General features: G+C 39.8%; 1 protein-coding gene across 2 annotated transcripts in view; it reads right to left on the reverse strand.

The window, feature by feature from the left end:
• Positions 1-4,119: 4,119 nt before the first annotated feature.
• Positions 4,120-25,065, reverse strand: part of anln (anillin, actin binding protein) — a 25,482-nt gene continuing 4,536 nt past the window's right edge. The window contains exons 5-23 of one of the 2 annotated variants that reach the window (XM_019857290.1): positions 24,236-24,604; positions 22,198-22,394; positions 21,994-22,098; positions 20,121-20,232; positions 19,170-19,486; positions 18,388-18,524; positions 16,927-17,065; positions 16,706-16,841; positions 13,561-13,746; positions 13,347-13,473; positions 13,109-13,157; positions 12,407-12,460; positions 12,088-12,120; positions 11,294-11,312; positions 9,898-10,010; positions 8,192-8,278; positions 7,907-8,014; positions 6,247-6,419; positions 4,120-4,865 (exon numbers count right to left, since the gene is read on the reverse strand). In XM_019857290.1, coding sequence (XP_019712849.1) covers positions 4,751-4,865; positions 6,247-6,419; positions 7,907-8,014; positions 8,192-8,278; positions 9,898-10,010; positions 11,294-11,312; positions 12,088-12,120; positions 12,407-12,460; positions 13,109-13,157; positions 13,347-13,473; positions 13,561-13,746; positions 16,706-16,841; positions 16,927-17,065; positions 18,388-18,524; positions 19,170-19,486; positions 20,121-20,232; positions 21,994-22,098; positions 22,198-22,394; positions 24,236-24,604 — 2,576 coding nt within the window. In that variant the 3' untranslated portion in view covers positions 4,120-4,750. Of the gene's footprint in view, positions 4,866-6,246; positions 6,420-7,906; positions 8,015-8,191; positions 8,279-9,897; positions 10,011-11,293; positions 11,313-12,087; positions 12,121-12,406; positions 12,461-13,108; positions 13,158-13,346; positions 13,474-13,560; positions 13,747-16,705; positions 16,842-16,926; positions 17,066-18,387; positions 18,525-19,169; positions 19,487-20,120; positions 20,233-21,993; positions 22,099-22,197; positions 22,395-24,235; positions 24,609-25,065 lie in introns of both variants that reach the window. The other variant, XM_019857289.1, reaches the window with a different exon arrangement.

The raw sequence follows: 25,065 nt of genomic DNA on the forward strand, positions 1-25,065 counted from the left end.
AATGCCGACAACAAAAGATCGGTGATTGGCTAATTTTGCTGTCAATCATAATGAGATTCCGCCTCAGACAGATCATCCAATCATCATGCAGAAAAAAAAAATCAGCGTCTGAGCCAGCCCATAAACGCCCACTGTCCATAGACTCCCAGAGACGCTGAGCGGTCCGATGGGCGGGACAAAACCAGCATTTATCCAATGACTCGTCTTGTTTCAATGCATTGGGACAACCTACCATGAACTCTTTCGACGCCCAGCGTCCGAGCTGTCGAAGCTCAGCGCCCACACAGTTGAAAGCACAGTGAAGCTGAGGGAATGAATGAGAAGAGTGTTGCGTCGTAACTAGTAATAAAAAGCTGATTCGGAACAAAAGTTGAGCGTGTTGTAGCGCATATTTAGTCAATGACACGTACACACAATTGTATGTACACACATGTATTTGATCACTTATCTTTTGACATTTTAGGGGAAGCTGAGCTTCCCTTGCAGTCTTAGAGCAATCGCCTCTGACCCCAACATACGGGTACTTTCTATAGCAACACATTGCATTGCATTGGTCATTTGTACTCTACTCTAGCCTTGGTGCTGGCGATCAATACCTCATATAGCTGTATTAGCTCATGTAAAGGTTATTAAAATGAAAGCAGTCATGAAAATATTATTTAAATAAAGAAATGTCGACTAAAACACCTTTACGATGACATTTTAAAATTCTGATTAGAATAGGCATACTTGAAACGTGCAATATTCCACAGTATATAAGTTTCAGACATTTGTGTGGACATATTTGGTCTTCCGGAACGAAACGGTCTCAGTGTCGCCTGCAGCGTCTTGTCAGTGGTGAATTTTATTAATAAACTCCCATTCTATCTGTAAGCATTACTATACCAGGCTGTTGTTTTAGAAATGTATTTTCTGGGTCTCATTTTTTTGCACAGCTAAAAATTTGTTCAGCATTCCCCTATGCAAAGCGAGCAGTTGTTTGTCAAGTTTCAGGTTGTTTGTGACACTAATGGATGTAACTATGTGTACACATTGAACAGATACAAATGTCAGATCGTTTTTAAAGTGCTATGTTCTTTGTCCAAATGTAAGGGTCAGACAATCTAAAATTGTGCTAAGTGCAATGTTTATTTGTGCCTCAACAAAAGCAACTGCTGAAAAGTGGCTTTTACGAGTCTCTAGCCTCTCTTTTGTGATCTAATACATTTTTCTACTTGTCTAAGTACAGTACTTTTGGATCTAGACAATATAAAATGTAATGTAGACGAAAAAAATGCAATGTCCCTTTATTGCATTCTATTTAATACAATTAAAGTTTCGCAAATGTGATGGTGGATTTTGGGTAGGACTCAGGCTTTACTTAATTTGGTTATTGTTATTATTAATTACATTTCAGATTTTAATCTGATACATTTAACCAAATCCCATGGAAATAATAGGACTCTAACACAAATTCAGAACACATTCCATCAAATACATTCCTCACAATAAAAAAAAGATCAAATTCACATAATTTGTAAAGGTCTTTGAAAAACCCTAATTATTTATTTAAAACGGTAATAATTTATTTATAACTGTGGCTCTTCATCGAGCAGCAAAGGGGATTTGTCATTTATAATTCTGGTCCAGTACCGAATTTTGACAGTGGCTGCAGTAGAGAGCAAAAAGTGTGTAAAATTGGTGCAATACCGAATTTCGACAGTAGCTGCAGTAGAGAGCAAAAAGTGTGTAAAATTGGTGCAATACCGAATTTCGACAGTAGCTGCAGTAGAGAGCAAAAAGTGTGTAAAATTGGTGCAATACCGAATTTCGACAGTAGCTGCAGTAGAGAGCAAAAAGTGTGTGAACTTGTGGCGAAAAATTCTCAACATGGACCCATTCTGGGGACCTTTGGGGAAAAGCACAGGGTACCTTTTTTGTATACGTACTTAGGAGTTGCTTTAGAGCAGGGGTCCCCAACCGCCGGTCCGCGGACCGGTACCGGTCCGCAGGGCATTTGGTGCCGGGCCGCACAGAAAGAACTTGCTTTAATTCCGTTTTATTTATTTCGGAATACGACAGATGTTTTATTTTGAAAAACTACCGGATTCTCCGTTACATCCGTCTGTGTCACGCTTGACACACGTCAAGCCGCGCTTCTCCTTCACGTGCCCGATTACGCTAAAAACAAAATTCCAGAGCTCGCAAAATGAGTAATAAAACTGCTGGAGAGCGCGCATTCTTGTACTCGCGACATTGTGAGGACCGGCATGAGTTTTTAACCAACAGAGTGAGGACATTTCTGCGAAGTGAGGAGATTTTGGTTGGTCCTCACTTTGACACCCTCTAAAGCAGGGGTCCCCAACCTTTTTTGCCCCACGGACCGGTTTATGTCAGACAATATTTTCAGGGACCGGCATTTAAGGTGTGGCGGAAATAATACAACAAAATAATATGGTATGAGCTGCATGGAAACTGTGGTGTTTTCGAAATATAATAATAAACACAAGGAGCGTCTAATCTGGCTGCAACACTCTCTCTGATCGCGATGGTAATGTTTAATGCCTTCAAAATACGATACAACGCAAATTCAAAGTGCATGAAAATGACGACTCACCACAGCCCTGAGCTTGATTTTCTGCAACCAGACGGTCCCATCTCGGGGTAATAGGAGACAATGACACCTCAAGTGTGTGGTTTATGTCCAGTCTACTTCGTAATTTTGTTTTCGTCACCGTTGCTGCAGAACCCCCCCCCCCCCCCCCCACACAGCCAAAACTTTAATCCAGTTGTCTCGATCGTACTTTTAAGGCCGCCGTCATTTGCGTGCACACACTAACACATGAAGTAAACAATGCTGATCAAGGCAACCACGTGATTAGACACGAAACAAAGAGTAACCCACATGGTAAGACAGAAGGGAGGGGTGCTGGGAGCGAGGGGGCTTGCCGAACGTTCAGTGGGAAGTCATTCCAAAGCGAGGGAACAGCAACGGAAAAGGCTCGACCCCCTCTGAGCGTCCGCTTAGTTCTCGGTACTTCTCAGAGCGACTGGTCCACAGACCTGAAGCACCGGGCAGGTGCGTAGAGGCGGAGGAGTTCAGAGAGGTAAGGTGGGGCGAGACCATTTAAAGATTTGAAAACAAATCCTCAAATCTTAAAAAGAACGCTGAAATGTATCGGGAGCCGGTGAAGGGATGCCTGAGTGGGAGTTATGTGCTCCCTCTTTTGCGTACTAGTCAAGAGGCGAGCAGCAGCATTCTGGACCAACTGGAGATGCTTCATGGAGGACTGTCTGATTCCAAAGTAAAGTGCCTTACAGTAATCCAGCAGACATGTGACTAAGACATGAATTTAACAACGGCACCAGTTTGCCAGTCTCATTTAAAATCACTGCCCAGTTTAAGACCAGAGTTTGAGACTGTTGATTTAAGATAAGAAGCCAGGGGGCTCAAGTCCGCAGGATGGGATGCACAAGGGCCACTGGGACCAAAAACCATCACTTCTGTCTTCTTTTCATTGAAATTCAAGAAATTTAATGTCATCCAGGTCTTGATTTCCTCCAGAATGAGATTTAAAAAAAAAACACGTTTTAATTTCCATCCCTTTATTCAAAAACAGGACATTAATTGAAATTGAACAAATGAATTCTGATTCAGTAACTGGTAAAATGCAAAAATACACAAATATAACTGTGTGCTTTTAATGGAGAATATTAAAAGTGCGTATCAAAACTAATTAGCGATTAATCAATTAGTCATCTATTAATCGTTGCACCTCGAATCCTGTACTGTATATTATGTGACAAAGTAGGTGTACACTGATGTAAAATTGGTGAAATTAGCAACTTCTTTTTTTACCTCATATATTGATATGGTATCTTTTTTTAAACGGCATGCCAATTTTTGCATCCCACTGTGTTAAATGTGTTTGTTGCATTTTAAAGTATCTTTAAAAACCTTAAAAAGAAAAAAGCGGTATAAATGCTGTCATGCATGTATTAATGTATTGTTTGGGGCAATTCTATATCGGGGATTTCATTTACTGCAGCGGGGATCTGGACCTTATTGCACCATGGGGTTGGGGTGTGGTTACTGTAATTCTAACCAGAGTTTAAAAAAAAATAAAAATTGCTGTACTAATTTAAAAAAAAAAAAAAGCACTTAATGACAATAGAAAATTTGAATATAGTAACGAAGCAAATATAAAGTCTGTTACACACTATAAACTCTCCAAAGAATGGCCTTGTATTCTTTTCAAACCTGCTAAAAATCCATATCTGCTGTACAATATTAATATTTAACATAAGGAAAATAATAACTTTTTTCAGTAATCAGATTTTCTTTACAGCGATTTAGGAATCACAAAAGGAGTCAAATAGTAACAACGCCCACTTTATAATCTGACGAAACTCTTATGTATCAATGTCAAATCGGTAGTGTCGTCGCATGAACCAGAACTCCCTCACCCCGTAGGAGACAAAAAATATGATTAAACAAACACCGCAAACAAGAACATGCTTAAAATCCGTGCATAGAACTGAAGAAAACATGAACAGTTCAGGAAACATTTAAAGCTGATAAAGTAAAACTTGACAAAAAGGATGCAATAGACAGACCTGCCAAACTACAGAAATTCACCAAATGTTTCTGAATTTCCATTTTTTGGGGGGGACATTTTGTCAGGAACATTACCACAAGACAATTATTGCAGCATATTATGTAATAAGATAAAACAAGAACCATTCAACATGTTCAACATTACGTTTTTCTTTACAGAGGCTTGGAACAGGCTCCTGGTTGCCACATGCGCAAATCCACCAAAATCTGGTTCAGCTTTGACAGCCACAACGTCCGCTCGTCCTTTGTGTCTGCGCTCAGCCAATTTCTGCATCACAAGGCAAGTGGCCGTCAGTCCGTGTAAGGAACACATTGAAATTTTTTGTAAAATCATATTAAACTGCTCATATTGACGATGGCATTGTCTATAATGAACATGATTGGGTTTTTTTTTCAGTTTTTGTATGCCCCCGTTTTTTTTTCTTTTTTTAATGATCCACTCAGTTTACGAACCAAAACTTGGGCGTTGACTTTGAGGAATCTATCACCTACACAAAGCATGGCAAGCGTTTGTGACTGTGACTCTAAATAAGCCACAATGGGACCAAAGAGTGCCTTTGATAAAGAAGGCCAGAAACACGATGGCATTCCAAGAAAACTTGTATTGAAGTACAAAACCGGCGTACAAATCGGCCAATCTCGCCGGAAAGGCTGCATCAACCATCAGTTCCATCCTGCCGAAGGGAGGGAAGGAAAAAAAAAAAAAATCCCCTTCTTCCCATTGTCATCATCGGTAGAAGTGATGTTCCCATTTATGTTCATTTTGCAATTTTCTGAGTTATTTACTGTATATTTATTGCACTTTGCTTTCTGTATGTAAAATGTAGTTATTCTCAAAGGAATTCTTTTTTTGGTCAATATTTTGGCAGCCTGAGAACAGTTTAATTACATGATTTCTGAGAGGATGGATTGCTCCATTTTTCGTAGAATTCATTTTTTTGACTTTTTCCAACAAATTACCGGATTTCCCACACTATAAGGCGCACCCAAAAGCATAACATTTTCTCAAAAGCCGATGCACCTTCTATGTGGCTCAATATTCTGATTTCTTAGACGTAGTATTTTAAATGTTCTGTAAAGTGCTTTGTTACAGCTGAAGCGATTGTGAAAGCGCGATGAAACTAAAGCTGTATTGTATTGTATTCCCTTTAGTGTAACTATCTAGTGGATGCATAACGCAACTGCACCCACTATTGAGGCTTCTATTCAATGCGCCTTATAATGTGGTGCGCCACCCTATACATGAAATAAGTTTTAAAATCGGCCATTCATTCAAGGTGCGCCTTATACTCCGAAGCGCCTTATCGTGCGGAAAATGCGGTAATCATGACACCTTTGGGTCCGCTGTGAGTGGACAATAGTTGTCATCTTAATGTAGGTCAGTATTATTGCCGAAATCTTAAAACCTTACTGGTTATTGTTAACTCATTCACTCCCAAACACGTTTTTAAACGTCTTTTCAGACTTGGTCCAGAATTGACTGGTACTGAATGAGTTAATTATTTTACAGTTTTTGACTCCTATATTTCATTTTTTTTCTCCCTCCCATCTTTGTGGCCCAAACATTACTAGGAGGACACTACCACTAGGAGTTTTAAGAGTAAACAATGCAACTTCATTGCTATTCATGATTGAGAATCGGTACTTACTTGGTAACACACATGGAGTTCTGGCATTGACTGACTAGCGTCTCTTTGTCGTCTTGTCTCTGCGGTCTGACTGTGACAAGCTCGAATGTGTTTGGTCTGGCACAAAACTCTCGGTTGACTGGTTCCACCCTCTTACTGATGCAGTTGGCGAGATTGATACGGCCAATGGGGTTCTGTGAAAAACCACGAGTAAATTAAAAGAAAAACAAATAAAAAGAGCAATTCTGACAAACAATTGTTCAAGCATGTTTCAATGTATTGCCCTTTAGTCAAAGTGTGACCCCTCTGGCGGAGCTTTGAGGATGGAGCTTGCTTTTTTTGTATTTGGGGAATATATGAACAATGACTCCTGTTTCGATAACTGATTTTGATAGCATTGCAAAATGGGAGAAAAAAAATTTTTTGACTCAGGGAAACTCGGAAAGGCAGAGTTTTAACTAAGGTGCACTTTGCTTTTTCCACATTTTCAATTACATTTATCCATCCATTTTACGAACCCATTATCCTCATATGGGTCATTTACAACTCTTCTGATTTTTTTTAAACACAATCCCAGAACCAGAACCACTGTAGCACTTTTACTTTCTTCTCATCAGTCATCTGAACTTTAACGAGACACGCAGGGAAATATTTAATGGGAATCGTTACCCCTTTCGGGGACAGCGGTCACTACAGTGGACAGCTTATCCTGTTATCAGGTTATAGGGTGCATGAAAGGGTTAAATGTCGCCACGTACCCCCAGCAGTGTTCTCACGTACCCCTGTGAGTATGCGTACCCCTGGTTGTTAAACACTGCTCTAGGACAAGCAAGCAAAAGTATGACCCTTGTGAATGCACAAAAATGGGCCAAAATTGGACATCCCAATACTCATAGCTCACTTCCTGTGCATTGTGGGGCACAGGTGTCAAAGTCATGGCCCGGGGGCCAGATTCAGCCCGCCACATCATTTTATGTGGCCGGCGAACGCAAATCATGTGCGTCAACTTGCATGATACGATCCTTGCTAAAATCTGGACCGAAATGTGAACTATTCATGTGAAATAAATAATGTTGAGATTCTGCCATCATTTTGTCACCCTTTTTACACTCACTTGAAAAATAACTGAACAAACTATTATATTTGACTTGAGTGATTTCAAAATTAGTAATCCATGAATTTGTGTACATTAATAATGCAATGAGATGATTCAACATTTTTGAGGTTTCGCTGTCATAGCGGGAAATCCGAGCGAAGACGTAACTCCAAAGTGGCCCGCACCAAAAATGTGTTTGACATCCCTGTTCTAGGATATGGCTACCAGGACTTTTTCTGTATGCCAAGGTTCGATATGTGCCTCCCAATTTTCATAGACTAAATTCAAACGCACCAAGACAGGCTTCCATTAAAACATCTGTAGGGGGCGCTACATTTTTTTTTTTTGGATGACAACTTTAAAATGTCACATTTTTTTGTCAAACCGGATATATGGGCAAAGTTTGGTGAGTTTTCATTCATGTTAAGGCCCTGCAAAATAGGATTCATGGAGAATATCAATTTTTTACAGAAACAATAAGTAACCTTGAAGCGGTTGCTGCTCGGGCCCTAATAATGACAAAAATCTGCAGAGAGTCCTGCTTTGCAAAGGGATATGCTTTTTGGTGAAATGAGCTTTATTTACCTTTCTCTTTTCATCATCTGGATAAGTCCAGTAGGCGATACAATATCCCGATAAGACACACCATCTTCGGTGCCAGGCTCCAAAACCGCTAACGTCTTCAAACATGGTCTGGAGGAAGCATTCACAGTTCCATAAACATGAGCATGATTTGCCGAAAATATAGAAGCGATATTTTCTCAATACAGCTTAGCCTCATGAGGCTCACGGGTAAACTGGAGGCTATCCCGGCCGACTTTGGCCTGTAGGCGGGTATAATCTGGTACATCACAGGGCAATTATACTCACCAGAAAACCTCGCTCTTCCACCTGTGAACCAACTTGGCACTGCATCCTGAGGTAGATGTGACCTTCCAGAGGAGACATGAATGGGACCTGTTGGCAAAAAGCAAACGAGCAGGGTGAAAAACAATGAAAAGTGTTGCAATGAGCTCACTTTAAAACTGTACAGAGAGGTTCCAAAAAGCGTTGAAGTGTTAAAACCTAACCACAAACTAAAGAATCTGCACACCACTGACAATTAATCAAATCCTTATTTGGATCATGTTGAGTGAAATGCAGTGATCCCTCACTTATCGCGGTGAATGGGGACCGAGACACTGCTGCGAGAAGTGGAAAACCGCGTAGGAGGGTTGGCTCCCCCCCCAAGGAATTTTTGTGTAAGTGTATGTGGGTACCGGCATGTTTAAAATATGTAAACAGCGATTATGCTTTCCATATTTGAAACAAAGACTACAGCAGCGCACGTATTTATTTTAATCTTTAATTATAAAACCTTATACAGTAATTAACATCAGCATTGCCTTGTGAGTGAGGGGAAGAGATTTGTGTTGGTGGCGTGGAATGCGACTCTCACTTTACGCTCAGTGTAGCCTCCAGCTAGCTCTTGGCCAGCTATCCCCGCGCAGACGATGTGTTTATGATAAGACAATTAATCGGTATTTATCGGGAGGAGGCGAAGAGACACGTGCTGCGTCTTCATACAAGCCCAATCACCCCCCCCCACACACACACACACACATAGCAAACACAACAGAAGAAAGTATGCCAGAGAGAGGCACGGGATAAAGCCACTCATCCTGTCATTGGTGGACGTCATGCCGGGAACCAATCATGCGTACGCGCATGTACAAAACGTCTGAGTCATTCTGCATTTTTTTTCTGAAAACAGTACTTTGGAAGGAAGGGGAAAAAAAAACGTCATGTACTGAAGCCGCGATAAATGAAGCACGATATAGTGAGGGATCACTATATATAATAATATAGACGTTTGATACCACTTTTTTTTTTTTAATGCTGACAGCAATATCAGAACCCAGCCAGCGGTGTGTGCACATGTGAATATTTTTACCCCAAGCTTCAATATTTATCATAAATACGCTTTTTGGAGCCAAGCATACAGTTCAATTAAAGGTGACAAATTGGCATTGCCAAATCTAAGGGAAAAGGGTATTGCTAAACGTCTCTTGAAGCAATGTTGTATTCAACTTCTTGAAAGAAAGTTGTACAAATACATTTTCTTTTCAATGTTTGTTTAATGTTAAGTGGATTTATTATTTAGTGGGCAGCTTATCATGTTATCGGGTGACAGGGTGCATAAAAGGGTCAATTGATTTGAAAACATTTTATTGTGTGTTCTATAAAAAATATGTAGCTTATGAACAAATGGTAAAGAGGGTCGGTGGGGGAATTCTGGAAATGTCCATTAATTTCATGCAATTTTAAGGAAAATGCTTTAATGGGATATCTTTGATTTATCTGGCAATGTTTTGTTTTGAATTTTGTTTCTATTTTATGAACAGTTTCAAACGTGCTAGTGGTATCAGTATTTAAAATTGGTGACTACTCAAGAGTTCAGTACTTGTACTGGTATCTGTTTGGCAAAAAAAAAAAAAAAATTTGGGATCGAACATCCCCAACTAAAAACCTACTTGAAATCAAGAAAAAAACATATGACATCTGAATAAAAGTGTATGTTAGGCAAAACATTTTACCTTCTCCAAAGGAAACTTGTTTTCCCCAATCGAAGAAAGAGTGAGATGGTGATATCCAAGCAGGACAAAATTACTGGTACGAACAGCATTTGGGCCACCTGGACTTGCAAGAACTTCAAAGAAAGAGTTACAATTTTAATCACGATGCACTTCATTCTAGGAGCAGTTCAAAAATCACAGAACTAAAGTATTTAGACATTTGTGAAATACCCAATATTGTAGAATGTGTTTAAAATGCGAATAACTTCATATTGATTCAAAGTGATTCAAAGTACCGTATTTTCCGCACTACAAGGGGCACCTAAAAGCATTCCATATTCTCAAAATATTATCATCTGATGCGTCTTATATATGGATCAATATTCTGACTTCTTGGATGTAGTATTTTAATTGTTCTGTGAAGCACTTTTTACAGCTGCAGTGGCTGTGAAAGCTCTATATCAGGGGTGTCCAAACTTTTTGGAACGAAGATCGACTTTTCAATCAACCAACCTCCCGCGATCGACCCATTATCGCAAACGCACATACACAGGCATGCCATGATGAGCAACAGCCTGACGCGGAGGCATGCTACGCACTTTTGCAGCCCATTAACTATCGTAGCTCACACGTACCATTTTAAAGTGCTTCCCTCGGCCCTCTAGATTCCTATTCTTTGCCCATGCCCTCGGTGAATTGTACACGAAACAAACTCTGAATGAGAATAATTCTAACGATAAATGATATAGCGCAACAGCTCTGGTCACAAGCTGCAATTGCAGACGGCTGAGTAGCGCTAACAACTTCCGGTGACGCAGGTCACGCGCCACCGTAGGTTAAAGATTTACCTGCTTTATATCATTTTATTTTTTTAATACTTTTTGTGAAAATGAGACTGATAGGATCATTAGGGAGCAGTGTAGATTAACACAAAAAATATATTACTAACATGCACAAAGACACACAAATGGTTGTTTGTTTGTTTTTTTTTTCTCCTCTACACCCCTCGTGATCGACTTGGGACCAGTCCGTGATCTACCGGTCGATCGCGATCGACGTAATAGGCACCCCTGCTTGATATCAATAAAACTGTTTTGTATTGTACTGTACTCCCTTCAGAGTAGCTCCATCTAGTGGATGCATAACACAACCGCAGACACGATTGTAGCTTCTATTCTCGGCACCTTATAATGCGGTGTGCCCTATGTATGAAAAGTTTTAAAATAGGCCATTTGTTGAAGGTGCGCCTTATACTCCGAAGCGCCTTATAATGCGGAAAATACGGTTTTCAAATATTGGTTGAGCTCTCCGGTCATGTTAAAATAAATAATAAAAATTAGCATTGTCATGACGACAGGTCTCCAACACATTTTAACGCCGAGTGTTGACATTTGCATGAGAATGATTTTGGACATACCTGGTGTCTGACCGCTTTTCTGAAAAACAAATTTAAACATGAGCTGGTTGATTAAACGAAAAAATGCATTGTACAAGCTAACAACAAAGACCATAAAACGTAGAAGTGACCACGACAAATAATGAATTCCAATAAAACCTGGTTAGTATGCGTTTGTTCTGAGGTTAGTCATGCGGCACTGAGCAAGGCATGAAAAAGAAGTCACCCCAAAAAAGAAAAAAGAATAAACAGGTACAATTTTTAACTTCCTCGAGGTCGTTTTACTCAACGTGAGTACATTTTCTTTTTTCAATACTCCATTTCTAAACAGGATTGTGTGTTGTCACGAATAATTAAAATTTTTATTACGAGCGATCATACTTTTTGCCAACTAGGAAAGTTAGCACAGAAAAGGTTGGAATAAATACTGTAATTTTTGGACAACAAAACACGCCTATTGAAAGATGCAACAACTTAATTTTATATCTATGTATATTAGGGCTGGGCATTATATCTTTTATCGTATTAAAATAGAGAAATGAACATTCGGAAGATATTAACACCAAAATGCGGACGATATCAGTCATGTGAACTTGCCACGGGTTGGCAACCCACAGTGGGAAAACGAGTATACTATAAGTGCTAAAGTGCCTGGGTAAGCGAGATTAGACATATGGCATTAAGAGACCTCCTCTCCTTGTCACAACCAATTGTAAACCCTATTCGGTATAACAAGAGTCCATACTTGTTTATTAAAAAATAAAATATCAGCTCAGCTACAGAACAGAAAGAAGAAAAGACTTTCATAAGCTTACCGTGATAGCCAGAAATCTCTTTGGGGTGATGGCCTGAAAATTAAGGCAGATAAATTGAACTTTCCAACAAAATTCCAAAAGCACATCCAAAGCCATTTGTGAAAAATGACCCCAAAAAACCCCAACAGATGCATTTCTGCTATGTCTTTGTAAACTTCGACGCACACACCAAAATTGGGAAGGGTTGATAAATAAGTGGTTCATATTGACATCCACAAATCACGGGCTTCCAACTTATCTGGACAAGCATCACTTGTAAATAAGAATGATGGAAATTTTGATGTGCTGTTAATATTCTTGCCCTCAAAAATTAACATACCTTTGACTTGCTGGGTTTCTTCTTCTTGTCACCACTAATTTCACGCTTTTGAACCTGAGGATGTAAAAAGAATGGTTGGTACAAGAAAAAACACGGTCTTGCACTCTTCCTAAAGGTAGTGACAAAATGAAGGAAGGAGACAAGCAAGACTTCTTGGGATATTTAGCCCCTTGTGGATGTGAGCTTACGAGGTTTGTGTGCCTTTTTATTTTAACAATTTTCTTTATCACTTTTGTCTTTCATTTGTTGTTTTGTAATGCCATTTGCATTTCTATGTTCCATGTCCGTTTATGTGACCGGTTTTCACTGTTAGAGCAGTTGTGAGGGTCTGATATAAATAAAGCTGTATTGTATTTTATCCCCTTTAGTTTAGCACCATCTAGTGGATGCATAGAGCAACCGCAGCCACTATTTTAGCTTCTATTCTATGTATGAAAATAGTTTTAAAATTGGCCATTCGTTAAATGTGAACCTTATACTCTGGAGAAGCACTTTATAGTGCAGAAAATACGATATTTAAAAAGTTGGGTCAAGGTTCTGAAATGGCCGGAGAAATTAGAAAGGACCATTTTGTTTAGGCTCGAGTTGCAATGTGTGAACTTTGTGGTACGACTTAGTTTACAATTACTTTTTTTATGAAAAGGGGGCATGCAGGGTCAAAGATGCTGATATTGTTCAATCAATTTTTTTTCAAATACTCACAAGACAATATACTTCAATGTCAATCGCAAACTCGCTGGAGACATCAGATCTGAAAGTACAGAGAAAGAGGAACAATCAGCCTTCTGCTTGTTATATTTTCCAATGCAACCATTCAATTTAGTTTGTGAAAATAAATACAGAATTTAAAAAAAAAACAAAAAAAAAAACAACCCATTATAGACTTAAATGAAAAAAGTCACATGCTTCACATTTAGAGTCGTGAGTTTGTGCGTCTTACAAGGTGAACTTTGTCGGGAAGGTTAGCGTATCCCCACTGAGCCCACAGTGTGTGCTTGAGAGGGGAGTGGCCACTGTGTTTTCAGCTCCAGCCCGAATCATGACGAAGAAGGAATGTTTCATTGATTCTGAGATATAAGTGGTATTACGTCAAGAAAATGTCTGTTTAAAAAAAAATACAGTTATGATCATTTGTTAATCCACTTCAACTCTACCTGGCTTGTTGGCAGTCGCGCAAACAAAGTCTGCCTTAAGAGGCAATCGTATCTCTTGAAGACAGATGGAGCCCCTGGAGGCTGAGATGCCGGTGGGCTTAGAAACCAACGGGGTTTTTTTCTGGCCCGCTGGGCCCTCACCCTTCAGACGCTGCAGCTCTGTCTTGAGGGCCTCCCTCTTTTCAGCTAGGGCAGGGAAACAAAATACATAAATACAATGAGTAAAGTGCTCTTATATTTCTTAGCCTGGAAATCGAGACTTAGCGCTTTACTAGCGATTGAGTCTGGTCACAGTCGCATCAAGTGCATTTCTGAGGCGGCGCAAATCTGAGCAAAGAAACAGTGGAATGAACCAATCAGCGAAGAGTGGACGTGACATTCGAAAAGCACTTTTGTGGAGGTTGTGGAAAGCATTTGTGGTAAGGAATTAGTCAATGGTAATAGATAGCCTGGAAAGCCAAACGGTGGGTTTGGCTTTCCAGGCTATCTATATAATTTTAGCTTCCTTTCATGAATCGGATGTTGTGGATCAGGGGTGCCCAATATCTCAATTGCGATTGACCGATAGCTATTTTTGTGTTAGTGCAAACTGCATGCACCCTTAGCATCGAATCAGTCTCACTTTCACAAAAAGGAATTTAAAAAATTAAATTGAAAAGCAGGTCACCTTTAACCTCAGGTCATGTTAGCGGTCAGCAGTCTGGAATTGCAACTTGCGATGAGAGCTGTTGCGCTATAGCTTTTATTATTATTCTCATTCACAGTTCATTTCACGGCACTGACAAAGAATGGCAATCTAGAGGGCCGAGAGAAGCATTTTAAAACGGGACACATGAGCTACGATAGTTAACACCCTGCAAAAGTGTGCCATGCCTTCACGTCAGGTCCCGACAAAGGTAGGCAGTGATTTCTTTTTCACAAACCCACAAACTCTTGTTTTTACTTAATTTTTCTGTTTCGCCTCAACAAGACAATATTGCCTCTAGTTACGAAAGAAATTTCAAGATACGAAAGGTAAAAATACAGTATGGGTTGCTAGTTGCAGCTCCGAGTTTTCTGAACGCAACTTGTGGAGCGTTCACACATATAAAGCTGCTTACTAAACAGAAGCATGTTAACCACGGTGAAGCCCCACTTGCGTTCACACGACAGTTTCTGCAGCCGTGCAAAACGATAGTAATAATAGGGAAATAAAAAATGCGCATGCGTAAAGTGTACTTCCTTTTCCCCGCCTTGTTTGTGACAAATTGAAAAACCATGGTTTATACTTCTCCAGACAAATCAACGCTGTGGTCAATCAGACACCGTAAAAGGATGAGCGAAGAGAGAAAGGAAAGATGACGGAAATACAACAGAGCACGAAAGCAATGCATTCAATACCCGTATGTAATCAACTCTTCTCACGCGAAGCAAGTCTACCCCTGTAGCGTTCACAGGTCCCATATTTATATCGGTGCTGCCCCGCAAACTAGCATTTACTCCGGAGTAAATTTTTAAACCACCTCCTGAGCAATGTTAAATTTGCTCCGGTTTAAAAGCTGTTTTCAGGGGCTACACCGGTATAACGTGTGAACGCTTTACGGGGGGCAGCCCCGATGCTACACCGGAGTAAAAGTTGCCGTGTGAACACCCCTATACTTATAGCTTGCTGCTCTGCCATTGGCTACAGTGAAACTCCTCTAGAACGAAACCGACATGGGCGAAAATACCCCCTTATGTGAAAAAAATCTTCATGCATTAACATAATTCCCATTCTCCTGCCCCCCATAGGACGAAAACCCCCCTGTTGCGTTATACGAAATCATTTTCTCTGCTCCAGCCTCGCAAAGACATTCACTACAACCAAGTCTTATCCAACAGCGACCTCTACTGCTTCGTTCGAAAAAAGGCAACAGCAACCACCACACTGGTTTACATGGTGAACGATGTTTATTTCGGTCACAGCTGCGAGTTTCCTGGACTCAACATACTCTTGGCTGCTCTGCCATTGGCTTACCGAGCATCATCCTGGCCTCCGATTGGCCAAGAGGGACCTCACTGTCTATGTGTGCAGATACTGAAGCTAGATCCGTAGCATCCGATTAGCTGCTCAGAGTAAATTGCTTATGGTTTGACGGACATTCAAATAAACGAACGTTTCCTCGAATGCTTTACTTGTTACCATGCTAAAAACACCCACGGGACGCTTCGTAGTCCTCGATGGCCATAGTTAGTGCATGGCAGGAAGTATTTGTTATTGTTAGATTCAGACGAGGATGGACGTTGCATTGCTAAAATGGCTACAAAATGGACATTTGGATGTCAAGCAGCTAAGGCAAGAAGAGCTCTGATGCTGGAAGAGAGGGTAAAAGTGATCAAAATGAAAGACGGAGCAAGCAAAATAAAAGACATTATCCAAGAAAATGATGTAAGTGAAAGTGAATGCTGATCGTAAATTTCGCAATTTCTTTCCCTTTTTTTCTTTCTACACTGACAATATGAAGTGTCAAATAAGTGTATGCTCACACTTATGCACTATTGGAATAAAAATAGAGTACACATACATTTGTGTGTGCGTGTACACATCTTTGTGTGTGTGTGTGTGTGGGTGTGTGTGTGTGCTTACATCTGAGATCAAATCTGCTACAGTGAAAAACCCCCTGTTGTGAAAAATTTCTTGCTGCAAACATGATTTTGTTGTAGAGGAGTTTCACTGTATTACCAAGCACCCTCCTGTTTTTTTTTAACATTATGCACAACTTTATTGTGCAATAATCTAATTGTAACATGTATTGGTTACATATTTTGAAGCATTTTTATGCTTCATAAAATATTTATGTCTGAATTTTGCGGGGCTTGGAACGGATTACGACATTTACATGGAAAACGTGTCCCTACTTACAACATTTTCTCGTTAAGAAATTTCTTCCAGAACATATTCATTTTGTAACTAGGGGTACCAATGTACTTGTCTAAGAGTTGGATTAAGCATGGCTAGGTCCAGGTTTGATCAATAAACCTACACCCAAAATGAATACGACCATTAAAATGATGAATATGAAAACTTTGATACATATCAAAACATGTTTGCATTCATCAGACATGAATGCCAGTCAAATTCGGCATAACGTAAAGTGTTTTTACGAAAATGAAAACATTGACTCACTCGCTACCAGCAAGAGTCTCTCTGCCTCGGCCTCCACCTGGGAACCTTTCCCATGTTCTTCATCTGTGCAACAGTTGAGAGCTTGGCTGGCCTGGTGGATGACCGTTTGCTGCAAGTTCATCTCATTTGTGAGAATCTACAGAGAGACGAATGATGGGAATAAGTCGAGGCAAAACAATTCGCCCAAATATTTTGAGGCAATTCAACATTTTTTTTCAAACCTTCAACTTTTGTTTGACGCGAAGCAAGCTGGAGCCTCGGAGTTCCTCTGCTTTGTCAGAAACCTCTTTTTTCAGTACCACGTCCTGAGCACTGGGTTTCTCGTGTTCCTTCACTCGAGTAGACCTGTAGGCATCAACACTAAAACAGATGTGTACACATTAGGGCAGGGGCCCCCAACCTTTTTTGCCCCACAGACCGGTTTATGTCAGACAATATTTTCAGGGACCGGCAATTAAGGTGTGGCGGAAATAATACAAGAAAATAATATGGTATGAGCTGCATGAAAACTGTGGCGTTTTCGAAATATAATAATAAACACAAGGAGCGTCTAATCTGGCCGCAACACTCCGATCGCTATGGCAATGTTTAATGCCTTCAAAGTACGATACAACGCAAATTCAAAGTGCATGAAAATGACGACTCACCACAGCACCGAGCTAGATTTTCTGCAACCAGACGGTCCCATCTCGGGCTAATAGGAGACAATGACACCTCAAGTGTGTGGTTTATGTCCAGTCTACTTCGTAATTTTGTTTTCGTCGCCGTTGCTGCAGAAACCCCCCGTCTCACACTGGTAGGATGTCGGAAATAGCAACAGTGCTATTGTGGCCATCTCCGAGTATTCAGGCATAACTTTGATCCAGTTGTCTCGAACGTACTTTTAAGGCCGCCGTGATTTGCGATCTCCAGCAGTTTTTTTTTTACTCATTTTGCGAGCTCCCGCGTTTTGTTTTGAAGTAATCGGTCACGTGAAGGAGAAGCGTGGCTTGACGTGTGTCAAGCGTAACACAGACGGATGTAACGGAGAATCCGGTAGTTTTTCAAAATAAAACATATTTCGTATTCCGAAATAAATAAAACGGAATTAAGGCAAGTTCTTTCTGTGCGGCCCGGTACCAAATGCCCGGCGGACCGGTACCGGTCCGCGGACCGGCGGTTGGGGACCCCTGCATTAGGGATTAAACGGTTCCCCCCAAAAATAATCGGAATAAATCTATGGTTCAGTTAATATCACAACTGATTTTAGTCGTTGACTATTTCATCGATGACTGTAATCATCCCACAGTATATATGAAACTGTAAATATTGCATTGTTGTAAAACACTTGTGTTCATTGTATATATTGTATTTTTATGACTGACGGGCAGCATTCTCACATAAAGGTGGAGTTCGTTGCTAGATGGCTGTCGGCCAATGAGAGGGACAGTGACGATGCGGTGTGAGACAATCGCTTTAAGAGCCACCTCCAAGAATGTTCTGAAAAGCGGTTCTCTATTGTAACCGGTCTTGAAAAAGGAAGGGCGACCATCAGGGGCGAAGCAAGGCCATCGGTATGGAAAAGCGGGTAATCGGGTATGCTTTCTTGTATCACGTGACGGCATATTCCTCAGGCTGCCGTGAAAACTAGTTCATTGCATGCCGTTCACTGATGTCATCACCTGAGAACACCCTGAACATACCTGTAAGGTAACTTGAGATTCTCATCAATCACGTCAGATGCAGTACTCCTTATATTGGGTCTCTGGAAGGTAGAGGGTTGGCAAACTTTGTCTGGAGTGTTATTCTTCACAATGAATGAACTAGCTGGAGTTGACGTCTGCAGAAAAAGAAGAGAAGGTGGCTTTCAGACAATAAAGGTTAATAATAATAGCAGCAACCTTTTTACGGTATGGTTTTACCCCACTGAAATTAAGAAACCGCTTAATTACAGTATGAGTGCCATCCTGTCTCCAGTTTTTCAAAATATGAGGCTGCTCTTCAGCACCAAGTGCCAGCAGCTCATCAAATAGTGTGGATAACACTGCAGTTCTGTATTTTCATTTTTTTGTCTCTGATGACAGTGGTTTCATGGATTGGGCGACTGTTCAATATGGACACGCGGTTCTTCTTCATTCATGAAATGTGTACTTTGTGGCTCAACGCTGCACAGGTGCTAATGGTGGGTGCTGATTTTTTTTTTTGTTTGTTTTTTTTAATATCCAGAACAATCAGCGTTCCGACCGTGACAAGTTGGCATTCAATGATTTCTATAACAAAATATGGAAAATCGGAAACAATTCACAGGTCTGGTATAGTGTTAATATATGAATCAAATCATTTCAACTATGATTTTCAGCTCTGCACAGATGAATGACTGAATTTGCTGTCTTTATGGGAGATGTGATCGGAGCAAAAAAAAAAAAAAAAAATCCACATACACAACATTTCTAATGTTTATGATCATAAATGATGTTGTGAATACCATCATCCGCTCCGGACTCTTGACCACAGCAGAAACAGTCTCTGCCAGTGGTGTGAGAAGGGACATGGAAGACATATTCAAGGCGTCTTCCTCCTCATCATCATCATCATCCTGGTCCTCGGACTGTTCCAGAACTCCATCAAACAGATCATTAATAACTGTTGAGTTAATGGAATGGTCAACGTTCATTTCTATTTCCTTGTCTTCATTGTGATCTTTATGTTTGGAAATATCAGCAATTTTGTCCTTGTCTGTGTGGGCAGCAGTTCTCATTGGACTTGATGTGGAGGCTGGGGGACAAACAAGGATTCCGCAACCTGTAATTTGAAAACAATCGTGTTAAACATGCCGATAGACTCATATGAAATCATGACCAATTAAGAAAAATCAAAAGAGTGGGCCATGACTGAGCATGAGGAGAGAATCGAAAAAGAGTGGTTCTCCATTTGATATTTGATATATAGTACAATAAAAAGTTATGGAATTAGTGTTAACTAATTTGCTCTATAATAATAATTAATAATAATAATAATAAATAAATAATAAATAAATAAAGTGCTCTATAAATACATTTGAGTTGAGTAGTTTGTGGTCTGAAGAAAAACATGACATCAGTGACAGGAAATTGAGCGTGCAGAAAAAAAATCTGAACTCCTCTCCGCAGTATTATTCTAATCAATAAAAAATTGTTTAAAAAAAAAAAAAAACTACCACCAGTTAAAAAAAAAAGATTCCTGAAAATAAATTACTGAAAATTAAAGAATGGATTTTTATTTTTTACCGATGTCAGAGATGCCATCTTGTTGAAATTTACTTCCAGGACAATAAAGTTAAATTTTCTCGTATTCAAAATTTTGTCAAGAACATTCCAGCAGGACTGCATTCAGGACAGCATCTTGCGCACGCGCACATGCACACACACAACATCAAATCTGAAAATAGTGTGCATACCTGGAGGACTGCCTTTTCCAGGGGTTTTTGCAGCCTCAATCGAAGGTGGTTTTGGGTCATTTTTTGGCTCAAACAAGGCAATGTTGCTATCCACAGATTTGTCAAGTTTTTCCTAAATAAACGCAAAGAGAATTTTATCAGACCAACACAAAGTATGTCATGCATGCCCATGTATCCATAACAAAAGTGTATTTCTTTGAAAGTTACAACACCCTTTTGTGATAAGTCAAATTCACATAAATATATATATATAAACAATAAACACATAAAAAACATTGTCCAATTTGAGAGATTGTCTCATTGTATCTTTTCTTGTATCGACAATTCAAATAAGAAACTTTCAGTGGTATTAATGAATGATAACCTTGATGTTGATGGCTGCCTTTTTAGTTCGTCACATTATTTGTCCTTTTTCGTATCCGTCGGAGGCAGAGTCCGAATCACTGCCTCAATCATCGTTAAATTTTTTTTAGATATGTGTTGTAACATGCGTCCGTCTCACAAAAACTTGGCTTAGTTTGGTTTACGGAACTGGAAAACATTTGCTCTGTTATTTCCAATTGTGTTTCATTTAAGATGGTGGAGCTTGATTATTCAATACATTCATCATGAGGAATGCCTGATAGCTTGCTCTACTTTGCTTCAAATTGTGTCTGGAGGGATCTATTTTCAAAGATCAAGGTTATCATTTTAATTTTGATAACTGCGTATTTTGACTGCCAATGCGGGAACACATAATTAGACAAGACGCATTTGCAACATTTCTCAAATTGGACAATCTGAGTTGTTCATGTGAATTTCACCCATCACCAAAGGTCACTGACGTCTCAAATTGGACAATCTGAGTTGTTTATGTGAATTTCACCCATCACCAAAGGTCACTGACGTTTTCTTATTTTGGGTCGTAGCGCCTGAAGTCGAATGCATATGAAAGTATCCATTTTTTTATTCCTGGTGACCAGATTCTTCTGCATATTGACACAATATTTGGTTATTTTCATTTATTCCTCACTTTGTTTACGTTGATGGCTGCCAGTAATTTCTTAAAAAAAAAAAAAAATTAAAAGAAATTACACATCCCACATCCTTTTGGACTGATAATTTAGTTTTGCAGTTTTCCCTGAGCCAACAGTAATATCATTACCATATTAAATATATTACATTTTAGCCATATCGCACAGCCTTTAATAATAATATTGGCAATAATTAGCTTTGTTCTCAAGTATGATATGCGAGTCTGACTTTGTTGTATGAAAAATTTACTTACTACACAGATTACCATGTGTATGGATGAATAGTACCTTAACGGAGTGATTCCCAACTTTATTGAGCCAAGGCACATTTTTTTAAGTGGGGGTGGGGTATCGCATGGCACACCACCAAACAAAATCGTCACAGATAGAGGATACATTTGTCAATTTCATACTTTTTGCCATCTGATAGAAGATCATTTATTCATTCTGTCACTGTAAGGTGCTGGCATGGATAGATGCACAAAGATACATTATTTGTTCATAAATTCATTTCCGAGTGGCTGGGGTTGCGTTAAGCATCCACCAGATGGAGCGACGCTAAAGGTAATACAATACAATATAGCTTTATTTATGTAGAGCTTCCACAACCGGTGCAGCTGTGACAAAGCTCTTTACAGAACATTTAATATACTACGTCCAAGAAATCAGAATATTGATCCATAGATCAGGCGCATCTGATTATAAGGCGCACTGTCAGTTTTTGAGAAAATGGAATGCTTTTTGGTGCGCCTTAGAATGCGGAAAATACGACATGTTATTTTGGGCCTACTCTCGTATATTCAGGCAGTTAAACATACAAACACACACAGACACACTGAACTAAAAACGGTGGTTAAAACCTTGAGATCCGTGGTTTTCTTGGTTTCTGATCCTGCACCGATGATTTTCCACATATTGTTCACCTGAGGCCGATTCCGAATCTGAGCCAGCTCAGTCTCACGCTCCTGAAAAAGAGAAATTATTGTGAATTTGAAATCTGCTGTGATGACAGATGATTTATCAGCCTGGGAGGATAATTATGACGACACACCATGTTTACCTACCAGTTTTTGTTTCTGGGTGAAATCAGCTGTCGTCGTTTTTGTTGCTTGGGCAGCCATGAGCCTGTTTTGCACAAGATTATTGCTTGGTGTCGCCAAGTGATTTACTGTGGGTTGCTGAATGCTTCGCCCTGCTGGGGAGTTTGTGCGCTCCTGGCATCTGTCTCCAAATCGGTCCAGCAAAGTCTTTACCTGTACACCTTTTGGCCATAGAACATAAAAACAGTCTGTTACATATTTAGGAAATTATAGCATCAAGGGTCCAGGTTTGCATCAAGTAAACACTTCCGAACAATCGTGCCGATGCGCACCTTGAACACAACCACGACAGCTTTGTAACAAAAACATTTCAAGCTTGGTCGACGGCAAAGTGAAAACGGGTGTAAAAATGTTCACTACTGTGTGACTTGTTTCACAATTATACAATAAGCAAAAGGGCTGAATGATTCATCGTTTTTGGATCGAAATGATTTCCCGGCAGCCCGCAAATGATAAACTCAAAATATTTTGCTTTGACCAATAGCTACGACAGCAGCTACGAGCAACTCAGTGCGGATCGTCGCAGAGTAGCATTTACGACTAAAGGGAGATGTGGAGTCGCTAAGCATACAACACGAGCAACACAAGAGAACACGAGAAGCTGGAAAAGCTCATGCTTTATCGCTAATCTTAACTAGAGTCAGGAAAGCCCAGAATAAGTGCTTAGGTGGACAGTACACTTTTCACAGAAATCTGTCTGGAACTGTGTTCAGGCCAAGAGCAACTAGCTACTCCCAGGAAATTATTAAAAGTATCTCTAGGAACTATATACTTTTTATTTGTTGAAATGATAGAAATACCGTATTGGCCCGAATATAAGACGGTGTTTTTTGTATTGAAATAAGACTGAAAAAGTGGGGGTCGTCTTATGTTTGGGGTCTAGACATTATACCCATTCACGACGCTAGATGGCGCCAGATACCATTGAAGCGAATGCTGAACTTGACTCCCCAGGCCAAAGCGAACCCCTGTCACGAACAATAAAAATAAAACTAGCGGTAGCACGAAGAAGAAAAATAAAAAATAGCGATAAGAAGGAAAAGAGAAGAAAATAATAGAAGAGCGACAATCTGGGGAAAAGTGGGTCAAAGATCGGCCAGGTTAACCGGCAACTGAGGAGAAGTTATGATGTAATTTACATTTCAAAGATCAGAAGCCATTCATTTACGAATGTGATTGCACTTTAGATTTGAATGAGGCAAAATAACATGCTCTTTCTCTCAAATATATTGTTATAATCATTTGTTTCAGATGTACTGTAATTATTTTCTGTGTTAAAAATTAATTTGGTGTTCAAAAAGTCGTTTTTCAAACTTGAGTCTTGAAAAAGAGGGGGTCGTCTTATAATCAGGACCGTCTTATATTCGGGCCAATACGGTACATAAAGGGGAAAAAAAACACTTTCCATGAAAATGCAAAATTTGAAGAATGAAAGTCGGAAAAGAAAAAAAATCGACTTACTCTTAAGAAATAATTGCCTTTCGCATTTTAAAAACATTCAGAAATAATTCCATTATGATATTTACACCATCACACTCAATATTACTGTGAAGGGATTTAATTGATTCTGATATGAATTACAGGCAATATTGCTAAGCCCTCAGCCTGTGTTTGGGGCAGTTAAGTCTCTGGCAAAAATGCTGAAAGAAATATTTTACTCTAATCTCACATTCATGGACATTCGTAGAAAATTTAGAACATTTAGGGTTTTTTTATATAATGGTACACAATTACAGTGGTGCCTCTACCTATGAAATTAATTGGTTCTGGAAGAAAATGTAAGTCGAGACACGTTTTCCATCTAAATGCCCTAATCCGTTCCAAGCCCCCCCCAAAATTCAGACAAAATGTTATACATGGTGAATATTGAAGACCGGAGCTTCAATTGAAGCAAATCGCGATTTGAATCAAAATTGCGATATTTGTCCAAAAAAATAAATAAATTGCAATTTCAGTTTTTCCTAAAAATCATTCAGCCCTAATAAGCAGCATTATACTTTACCAGGACCACCAACAGTTTTCTTTGCGGGAGGGCCAGCAGGGCTGGACGTTGTTGGCTTGGCACAGAGCTGTGTTTTCTGATGACTGGAGGCAAAATTGCCAACAGCATCAGTTTCCAGAGAGCTATGAAGCACTGATTGTGAAGATGGGGACTCTGTTGGCACAACCGCTGGCTGTCTTGAGGGTTTCTGGGGTCTTGTTACTGAATCAGGTGTTGAGTTGGTTGCAGGAGTTTCAGTTTTCTTTTGGGACTCAAGTGGCACAGCCGCTGCCTGTATTATGGGCTTCTGGGGCCTTTTTTCTGAATTAGGTGTTGATTTGGTTGCAGGGGTGCAAGTCTTCTGGGGGGTTGACCTTGCTGAGAGGGCTGCTACCTGTTATGAGAATCAGAATCGGATTTATTGGCCATGTATCCAAAAAACAAACACACAAGAAAAATTTTTTCCCAGTTACAACCCATTCAGAGGAACATAGACATGACAGCAATAATCAACATGGGGGGGATGGAAGGAGAAGCCTGGCGGGTCTCTGTTAAGTACACCGATATCTGAGATATGAAAGGAAATCAGTCACGAAGAGGAGGGAAAAAAAACGATAGACTCCAACCATTCTCTCAATGGTAGGATGGTTTGAGCCAGAGAAAAAAAAAACTCAGCACATGTAGCCAGTCATCTCATTACCTCTGCGTCCAGCGTCCTAGACGCACAGTTCCAAATAATATGCATTTTTGGGACGCAAGGAAATTTCTCAGTCAAAACAACAACAACACAAAAAAAAAAAAAAACCTACGGTACATCTTTTTTTCCAGCAAAGATCGCAGTTTGACAATCG

The sequence above is a fragment of the Hippocampus comes genome, unplaced genomic scaffold (assembly GCF_001891065.2).
Source record: "Hippocampus comes isolate QL1 unplaced genomic scaffold, H_comes_QL1_v1.1 scaffold73, whole genome shotgun sequence".
NCBI classification, from domain to species: Eukaryota; Metazoa; Chordata; class Actinopteri; order Syngnathiformes; family Syngnathidae; genus Hippocampus; species Hippocampus comes.